This window comes from Malurus melanocephalus, unplaced genomic scaffold (assembly GCF_030028575.1).
Source record: "Malurus melanocephalus ecotype Western Australia unplaced genomic scaffold, MMel_1.1 scaffold_2595, whole genome shotgun sequence".
NCBI classification, from domain to species: Eukaryota; Metazoa; Chordata; class Aves; order Passeriformes; family Maluridae; genus Malurus; species Malurus melanocephalus.
This window is the reverse complement of record NW_026625827.1, coordinates 1-9425: the sequence shown is the minus strand read 5'-3', so window position 1 is coordinate 9425 and position 9425 is coordinate 1. Positions and strand designations below refer to the sequence as shown.

Genomic DNA, 9425 nt, shown 5'->3' with positions numbered 1-9425 from the left:
CCAACACCCCGATACCCCAGCTAAAGACACCACAGCAGCCATCAGCACGTGAGTGAACCCAGAGATCACRTCAAGGATGCTGAAGCARCTACACCAAAGAACKGACACCCCGATGTGCGGTGCAGGAGCCCCAGAGAACACCTTCTTGGCCTACCAAGCTTGTTGTGCTCCTGCTGACCTTCTTCAGTTATTCTTTGCTCCCTGCCTCCAGACAGACATTCAGTAATGTCAAAGTCAGCATTGCCAGCTGCTGGGCTCCCTCCTGCCCAAACTGCACGGCCCCGGAGCTCCGGCCATGTGAGCTCTGGAACAGCAGCCACTCATTGCCCAGCGCAGAAGAAGCAGTTCTCTTCCTGGGGACACTGGACACCATCTTTCTGATTTCCTATGCTGTGGAACTCTTTATCAGTGGCATGGTTGTTTTGATGGGTTCTCATGGATTGTGATGTGTATCCCGTGCATTTTATCTTGCATTCGTGTTCAACAAATGATCGCTAGTAGTCTTGCTAAGATAATGATTCTACAGGTGCAGACTGTTATGGCATGAGAGTACTTGAACCCTTCTCATAATTAAACAAAAAGGGGGACATGTAGGGAGTGTTAACACCCTGCATGGGGGAAAAACGCCACGTCCTTGCCTGTCTTGAGAAAAAGATACTGGAATGTAGAATTGATAATGCAGGTGGCTTACAATTATAAACATTACTAATACTGTAGCTTTTGCAAACCTACCAATCCTATGCTGTTGGGTAGAAAGTGACAGCCTCACTGACCAATGTATGTGTGACACAAATGTATGCGCTGGTTGCTAAAGTGGATAAAAGAGGCCTGTCCCAGAATAAAGTGGTTACTTTTTGTGTGTGTATATGTGTGTCTTTGAGTCTGTTATTTTGTGTGGGCTGTCTGGCCAACAGCGACATGACTCTTCGGCTGGTCCTGTTCCCGGGTTCCCCCAGGCTCATGATGGCGGTTCCAGCTCAGCCCTCTCCTGTCCCTGCTCCCCGGGGACGCAGTGGCAGCACCTGCGGGACACAAGCGCAGCCTCCGGGAGCTCCGGGCCGGGACAGGCGGGGACAGCGCCCGGGAGCTGCCGAATGTGGGCACGGGGCAGCTGCGGATCGGGCTCAGCCTCCCGAGGGGGAAGGAGCGGCAGCAGACGGGGCTCAGGATTGTCCCCGGCATCCCCTGGCCTGGCGGGTTGGAGTCTGGGACCACCGAGTGCTGGCAGCGCTGCTTGGTGTCGCTGTCTGGGAAGAACAGGTGGCTCCTGGCAGGGAGAGAATTTGGCTCCGAGTCCGCGGGGGAAACAGTCAGGACGAGTCTGAGCTCTCCCTGTCCTTCGCGTCCCCTCCGCTGCTCTCCACTTCCACTTGAGCGTGGCTGTTTCTGTTCCCGAGTGCTTTGGGTTGCGAGGGACGCTCAAGTTCATCCCGTCCCACCCAGCCCGGGACAGGGTCAGCTCCCCCCGCACTAGGGGCTCCCAGCCTGGTCCCGCAGCTCCGGGAACACTCCCGGGACGGGACAGCCACCCCTGTGCTACCGACAGCAACCGGGACGAGCCAGCGCTGCTCCAGCACCGGCTCCTGCCGAGGCATCAGCGGGAAGGAGACCGCGGGCAGCCGCTCCCGCAGCGGCCTCAGGGCAGGGGGAACACGGGGGGGACAAGGGAGAACGAACCCGCCAGAGCCGCCCCTGCTGCCCCCTCCGCCCACAGCGAGCTCCGAGCCCCGGCACAATCGAGCGCGGCCGCCTCCGAGCTCCGCCGCCGCCTCAGCGGGTTCCGGTCACTGTCCCTCACCGTGCTCCGGCCGCTGCCGCCGCTCCCGGTGCTCCGAGACGCTCCGGGATCCGCGCGCTGCCGATCCCGAATAATGAAGGAGCGGAGGCGGGATTGTCCCTCATGCCCGTTTTTTGAACAATCAGCGCGCGGAGAACGAGGCGTGGAGGGAGCATCAGCCAAGGGAAGGAGAGGTTCCCGTCCCAACATGAGCGTTTGAGCCTGCGTAGGTGTTGAAAAAAGTTTTTGAATTCGGATTTCCTAATGCAGTTTTTGTTTTTTTATCCTCCAGTATGAGTCAGTGCCTTGTCATTGCCCTGGGTACTACTTTTCTGCTCCAGGTTTTCTTAGGAACAAAATAATTTCCCTCCGGAATGGCACAAATCCCCATGCCAGCATTCTCGGCTGGTTGACAACTTCAAACTGCGGCCAGGATGAAAAATTGCTGTGCTTCAACCCCATCCCTCAGGCCCAATAAACAGTGCTCCAAAACGAGCCCCCTTGGAACCCTCCTGACCCAGCGTTTTTTAACGCTGGATTTCTGCACCAATCTCGTGCAAATTTGTTAACCTCTCTTGATTTTAATGCTGCATTTCCACATTAATCTTGTCCATATTTATTGATCAATCTCTTCTTCTATCACAGCATTTCTACATTAACTGTGTATTTTTGATGAACCTCTCAATTTTTAACGCTGTATTTCTACACTAATCTCATATCTATTTGTTGATCAACCTCTGGGTTTTTAATGCTGCATTTCCACATTAATCTCATTGGTATTTATTGGTCAACCTCTGCGGAATCAGATTTCAAACCATTCTCCCAACACTTTATTTATGCATTAATCTCCTTTACATTTATTGATTTACCTCTCGATTTTAACACCATATTTATGCATTAATCTCGTTTTCATTTATTGATCAACCTCTTGATTTTTAATGCCGTATTTATGCACCCATCTTGTGTCAATGACCCCATTGATGTTTATGGCACTGATTTTGCTGCTGTTTTTAGATTTATTTTTTTCATTTGGGTCACTTTTGCATCAAAAACTTGTGATTTTCCCAGCAAAAATTCTCCCCTGGTGTACCCCCAGCCGCCCCAACCCTACTCCCACTCACCCTTCCCATGTTCCATCTCCTGGCTGGAGAAGCCTTGGGGGATACTGATCCCTTAGGATTTTTTAGTTTCTATATTTTCATGTATCTGTATTCTTGTCTTTCTCTAGTACAGGGCTAAAACCACTGCTCTCCCATCTTTAGAGAAAACAGTTCTTCTCTGAGCCTGAATCCAAGCACACCTTGCTGCCTCAGAGCCCCAAAATCTGTAAAAAACAGCGAGTTAGGGGGGAGCAAGCTTGGGGGGGGGGTGACATCATCAGCTGAAGGTGGAATTGGGGAATTGGGACCTGACGTGTTCATGAGACAGAACTTATAAAAGGTGAAGATCTCGTGACTCGAGGTCCATTTTGGGAATAGCCTCATGAGGAGGCTTTGCCTGCCCTCAGTGTACCTGTAGGCCTGGATTAAAGTTGTCTGCTTTTATTCTCTTGACTTTGTCTGGCCTCTCTTTCAGGTGGGCCTTGTTTCAGGCATCAACTGCATACCATGAAATTCCTTTTCCATTGCAAATAAACTTGTTTTCTGTGCACATTTCTAAATATGATTCTCTACCAGGCTAGGCCTTTGAGCCCAGCTGGGCTGGAATTGAAGCTTCTTGTGCTTTTTTGCAGCCACTCCTGTCCTGGAGTGTTTCTCACTGTGGAGCCCAGCAGGATGAACAGCAGAGGAGTTTCCAGGGTACTTTCCTGTCCCATTGTTCAGTCCCTCCTGTCCCTCAATGTCCCACAGCCCTCGGGCCCTGTCCCTCAGTGCATTCAGGGATTGTGAAGCAGCAGCTCCGTGGCTGTGACTGCTCACAGGCAGCTGGGCCAGCCTGGACTGGCCTTACTGAGCTGTTCGGGGGAATTTGCAGTGACTCATCCCTGAGCCCCTGGGAACTGTGCCAGAATCCCTTGGGAAAGATTTTGGCTCTCAAAATGGAAAAATTAAAACGTCTCTGGGATATGCCAAAAGCCCAAAGGCAGAACTCTCCCTGGTGTTTGCTGAAGTTGGTGGAACGCAGCCCCAGTTCCATCCGCCCACATCATGAAATCATCGTGGACAGTTTTGCAAGTCCCCGCCTGTTAATTACTGATTCCTGATCTGTGCCCAACCCATGCAAATAAAAGTCTGCAATTCCCTCACAGTTTAAGGCTCCTGCTCTGTTTCCTTTGCCCTCAGAGAATTTAAAAACTCACAAACGTCCCAGCCATTTTCACCCCTCACACCTTTTCCCTCGATTCCCTGTGACCATTTCATGCCAAGAAGTTCAATCATTCAGCAGTCAGGTCCCTGCACTGCTCTTTAGTGTCGGTGCCTCTCAGCACATCAGCAGAGCCCCCATGGGGATCAAAGCTCTTCCATTGCTCTCATTCCTTTGCCAGTGCAGTCCCAAAAATCGTGGGGCTGTTTTTAAATCCTCGAGTTAATGAAGTCCTGGCTGTAGATTTTCCCACTCAAATGGGAAGAGTTCCTGGTTGGAGTGGCCCAGAGATGTGCAGGAAATGTGTCCTTGAAATGTGTTACAGTGAACACTCCCAAATTCCCTTTTAGTGGGGTGAGGAGTGTGGATGGCTCAGCTCCTATCTTTTATTAATTGCTATTAACTCCTGTACTAATTGATCATCTCTGTCATTAGCCACTGTGACTGGAAAAATTGGGGTGTTATCTCCAGATTCACATTGCACCATGAACCCACTCCCTAAAAATCTGAGCCCCTGTTAATGACAGCTAAAAGCCATTTCAGCTTTCCAATTTATAGAGATGTTTTTTCATCTGACTAGGCCTGTGCCTGGTTTTAGTTTCATTCTTACAGGTTCTGCTCTTTGGCTTTCCACACTTTTCACTGCCATAAAGGATGTTACTGTCCTTGGTTTTCTTTGGGATAGGCTCAGATCAGCAAGTCACTCCCTGTCCCATGAAAATTTAAGGTTACAAATGTTTAGAGTCAGGAATAGACTCATCGTAGACTCAGTGATTTCAATCAAAATGTCCCTTTTCACGGGACTTGATCACTACCTTCAGTTTTCCAGTGAGTTTCCTCCTAATAATGGTACTGGGCAGGTACACAAATCCATGGGTTGTCCATCATTTTCCCAGTTTGAATTTATTTGGATGGAAAAGGCTCCCATTTCACTGATAGCTGTGACAAAGTCACCTCTTAACTTCCCTTGCAGGGTGTTTCATACAGAATAAGCAGTTCCTGTACCTTCCAAAAATCTGAATTTTCCATTTCCCCAAGGCTCTAGTTTCCTTTGCAATTTCTCTGCTCTTTCCAGGACAGCGCTCCGAGACCTGAGGCTGCTCCCACTCCCAAAGTCCATCCTCTAACAAAATGCACCTGGGTGTGTTCCCAATGTTCCTAACGAAAGTCGAGGGACTGAACCCCTTCCCCTGCCACGAGACTCCTCCCTGAGGACAGACTCATCTGCTGACTTTAACTGCTGTTATTTTAATACCTTTAATTATATTTTATTGTGTTGTTACCCACTAGTGCAGCTGGCCTGTTTATACCCTCTGTGGGTGGGATTTTAGTCCTAAATTTACACCTTCTTCCTTTTGATAATCAGTGCTTAGAGCAGACTTGTCCTATGCTACACGTGTAACAACAGTGAAATTAATTAAATTATTATTCAACAGACTGGAGCAGTAGAATGAGCAGTGAAAAAAATCCTAAATGAAACAACTTCCCCTGACCAGTCTCCTTTCCGATTCCCTCCTCTGTACCCAGTGGCTCAGGGGGATGGGGTCACAGGTCATGTCACTGTCTCCCACTCAGGGACAGGAATGTCCTGCTCCGGCCTGGGGTCGCAGGGCTGCAGGGGGGTCCCTGCTCCATCCCGGGCTCAGCCCCAGCTCCCAGCGCTTTCTGCCCCMGGGCACACCGAGCTCCCGCCAGTTCAGGGCAGCAGAGATTCCTTGGCCTCCTGCCCGGTCGGGCACAGCGCCAGGGCTGATTCCAGCCAAAAGGTTCATTGCGGTCCCGGACCCGGGCACAGCGCCAGGGCTGATTCCAGCCAAAAGGTTCATTGCGGTCCCGGACCCGGGCACAGCGCCAGGACTGACACTCGCCCGACACGCGCGGTCTCATCACCGCGAACAAAACCCTGGGAAGGGAAATTCCCGCGCCGCGTGCCCAGCCCGCCCCGCGCTCCCATTGGCTGATTTCTCCCACCACGCCTCATTCTAGAGCGCTGATTGCTCAGCACGGGAATTAAGAACGATCCCGCTCGGTCTCTCCTGCTCACTTCTCGGATCGGCAGAACCGGGTACGGAGCGTCTGTGGGAAAGCGGCAGCGGCGGCAGTGACCGGACCCCGTAACACGGTGAGAGAGTGGCGGAGCTCGGAGGCTTCTGCCGGGGCTCGGGGCTCGCTGTGTTTGAAGGGGGCGGCAGGGACAGGGGGGCTCTCTGGCGGGTTCGTTCTCCCGTGTCCCCCCCGTGTTCCCCCTGCCCTGAGGCCGCTGCGGGAGCGGCTGCCCGCGGTCTCCTTCCCGCTGATGCCTCGGCAGGAGCCGGTGCCGGAGCAGAGCTGGCTCATCCCGGTATGACGGTGGTGGCTTCCCCGGGACTTTTCCCACCGTGCGGGACCGGGCTGAGAGCTCCTGGTGCAGGGGGAGAGGTCCGTGTCCGTGTCCGGGCACGGGACGGGATGAACTTGAGCGTCCCTCGCAAAGAAAAGCACGACGGAACAGAAACAGCGCCGCGCTCAGGTACAGGCAGAGAGGAGCCTCGTCTTACTGGTTCCCCCTTGGGCACGGAGCCAAGTTCAGCCTTCCCTACCGGGAGCCGCCTCCTGTTCCCAGGCGGGGACACAAAGGGCGCTGACAGCGCTCGGTGTCTCCGGGCTCTGACCCGCCAGGGCAGGGGATGCAGGGGACAATCCCGAGGCCCCTCAGGGCTGCTTCTTGTCACCTCAGTCACCTCAGTGCCCCTTGTCATCTCTTGTTACTTGCTCTCATGAGCACCTCAGTTCCCGGTCTCCAGATGAACCTGCAGGAGAAGGAGATGATGTGAATGCTGATGTGTGGCTGCCGGAGTTGGTGCTGGGCATTTCTTTCTCCTTTTGGAGCCATCCCAGAACTCATCCTGTGTCTCTAGCACTACATTTTTATACCCTAACCCTGTATTTATACGTTCATTGAACCATTTCTGTATTGCCCTGACACCTGTGCTGCCACAGAAATGTGACCTTGGTTAGAGCACCGTGCCAATAGTGCCCAGGTTGGGATGTGACCCCACAGGGACCATTCCCAAAGGGTTGCACTGGATGATCCTCGTGGCTCCCGTCCAACTGCGAGGATTCTGTGGTGCTGTGCCATGGCCGTGTGTGACCCCAGCTGTGTTACGGTGCCAGCGCTGCTGCTGTCGGTGCCTTCCTCATGATTTCATTGCTGTTTGTCGTGGCTGACCCAACCCATCCATACATTCCATCTCCACTTGTGCCCAAAAATCGCTGCTGTCCCTTTGCCGGTGCCGCGGCCAGAACGGGAATGGCGGGGGTGGAGCCGCTCCCTTTGTAATCCGAGCTCAGGAGCTGAGAGCTTTCTCTCTGTCCTGGCAGCGTTTGCTGAGCGGAGGCTCCGCCTCGGAGGGGTTTCCTTGGGGCTCGGTGACAGCCCCAGGAGCGTCAATTCTCTGTCGCCACCGATCTGCGGGGAGCAGGGACAGGGCAGGGCTGAGCCGGCAGCGCCTTCCTGAGCCCGGACCAGTCGGGATCTCTCATCATGGTCCTTTCAACCTGCGATCGTGGCTGTCAAACTGCTACAGAGCATGGTCTTCAAGAGGATTTGCTTGCACTGCTGATATCACGGGAGCCAAGTGCTCTTTGTGTCAAGCAGAGCCATCCCATCTGGGAGCTGGAGAAATGTGAATTCTGCCCCATTCACAGGGTTTTGAAGGAGCTCCCACAACCCCAGAAGGGATCAGCAGTCGAGGTTGCAGAGTTGCCTCAGACACAAGAAGCCTCTTGTCCTAAGCAGGAAGGTGTCACTGGTGCAGGGAATGAAGATGTGGATGAAGGGTTCTGCACCAGAAATGGGAGTGTGAAGGGGCCTCTGGGACCCCTGGACAGATCAGCTACCAGGAATAAACACAAAAGTACCCTCAGAAGATTTCTAGGTGAGTGCAGGGCCAGCGCTGTGGCTTGTAGGGAAGGGACAGTGTCACCCCAGAGCACAGGGCTGGCAGGGCTGGGGCTGTCCCCAAGGGTCTGGAAGGGGCCTCATGCTCTGCTGGGCCCCAGCAGTGCACAGACACCCCTGCCTGCCCCCAGCCCTGGGTATTTCTGCTGCTGCAGACTGTGCCCTGGCCATGCCCTCTGGCTGTGCCTGTCCCTTGTAACGTGCTGCCAGCTCAGTGAGGGGCACAGGGGCTGAGAGGTCCCTCCTGTGCTCCCTGGGCATTGGGTGGGGGATGGGAGGGCTGGGCATCCTCAGGACAGCCCCATCTTCACGGCCAGTGGCTCTTTCCAGCATTTCCAGCTTTAGTTGAGGGGATCAGATCCCATCCCGTGCTCACTCTGATGCTGGCTCTGCTCCTGCTCCTGGCTTTGGTGGTGTCCTTGGCTGTTGTGTCAGGTAAGGGAGGGGCAGCTGCCTCGGCCCAGCCCCTGGGGCAGAGTGGGGTCCCTGCTCCCTGTGGAGGGGATTCCTTAGACCTTCTGCTCTTCGCTCTACAGTGAGAACCCCATCAGAAATCCCAGTGGTGCCTGAGACTCCATTGCTGCTGGCCTGTCCCCATGGCTGGGTCAGGCACCGCGGGATCTGCTACTTCCTCTCGAGGGATCAGCTCAGCTGGGATCAGGCTCAGGCTCGGTGCTCTGAGCTCGGGGCCTCCCTGGCCGTGCTCAAGGACTGGGAAATGGTGAGTGAGGGGCTTTGGGGGGTGTGGAGTGGCCGAGGGGACCCTGGGGGGGGTCTCCTGGGCCGGGGGTGCAGCTCCCAGTGCCGGCTCCTCTCTCCTTCCCAGGAGTTCCTCTTCCCTCACAGCGTCAAGGTCGATTACTGGGTCGGGCTGCACAGACGGGGCCGGGAGCTGCAGTGGGTGGACGGCAGCAGCTTCAACTCCTCGTGAGTCTTGAGGGGCCAGGGGCAGGGCCTGGGGGCACAGGGGCACAAGGTGTCCCCCTTTGGTGCCAGAGCTCTCTCTGCTTCTCCCTGCAGGGTCGAGGTCCGGGGCAATGCAGGCTGTGTGTACCTGGCTGAGAATTACCTCGGGTGTGGGATCTGCTCAAATCCAATACCCTATATCTGCAGCAGACCCCAAACTCACCTGTAGCAGGGTGTGTTGGTTTTGCTTGGCCCAGTTTTTGGAAGTGGGGGGGGAGAAAAAAGATGGCTCCTGTCAGAAGCTTCTGGAGGCTTCCACCATGTCCAGCAGAGCCAATTGCTGTTGGCTCTGAGGATGAWGGACATGCCACTGACCAAACCTGGGCCAATTGAAGATGGTGGTTACGCCTCTGTGAAAACATATTTAAGAAGAAATCAGAACAAAGGAAGCACACAGTAGTTTTGCCAGTGGAGGAGGCTGAGAAATATGTGAGGGAA

The 9425-nt window shown here is 54.2% G+C and overlaps 1 protein-coding gene across 1 annotated transcript; it reads left to right on the top strand.

Moving 5' to 3' along the window:
• Positions 1–7805: 7805 nt before the first annotated feature.
• On the top strand, positions 7806–9419 carry LOC130587868 (early activation antigen CD69-like). The gene is made up of 5 exons (XM_057388840.1): positions 7806–7998; positions 8352–8456; positions 8558–8742; positions 8848–8948; positions 9042–9419. The coding sequence occupies exons 2-5, from the start codon at positions 8402–8404 to the stop codon at positions 9154–9156; spliced, it is 456 nt and encodes a 151-aa protein (XP_057244823.1). The 5' UTR covers positions 7806–7998; positions 8352–8401; the 3' UTR covers positions 9157–9419.
• Positions 9420–9425: the final 6 nt, after the last annotated feature.

Excerpts from the sequence above, each read along its gene's own strand:
- LOC130587868 (XM_057388840.1), top strand. The coding sequence starts at position 8,402 with ATGCTGGCTCTGCTCCTGCTCCTGGCTTTGGTGGTGTCCTTGGCTGTT. Across the intron at positions 8,457-8,557 it reads GTCCTTGGCTGTTGTGTCAG|TGAGAACCCCATCAGAAATC; the intron begins GTAAGGGAGGGG and ends TTCGCTCTACAG. Across the intron at positions 8,949-9,041 it reads GGCAGCAGCTTCAACTCCTC|GGTCGAGGTCCGGGGCAATG; the intron begins GTGAGTCTTGAG and ends TTCTCCCTGCAG.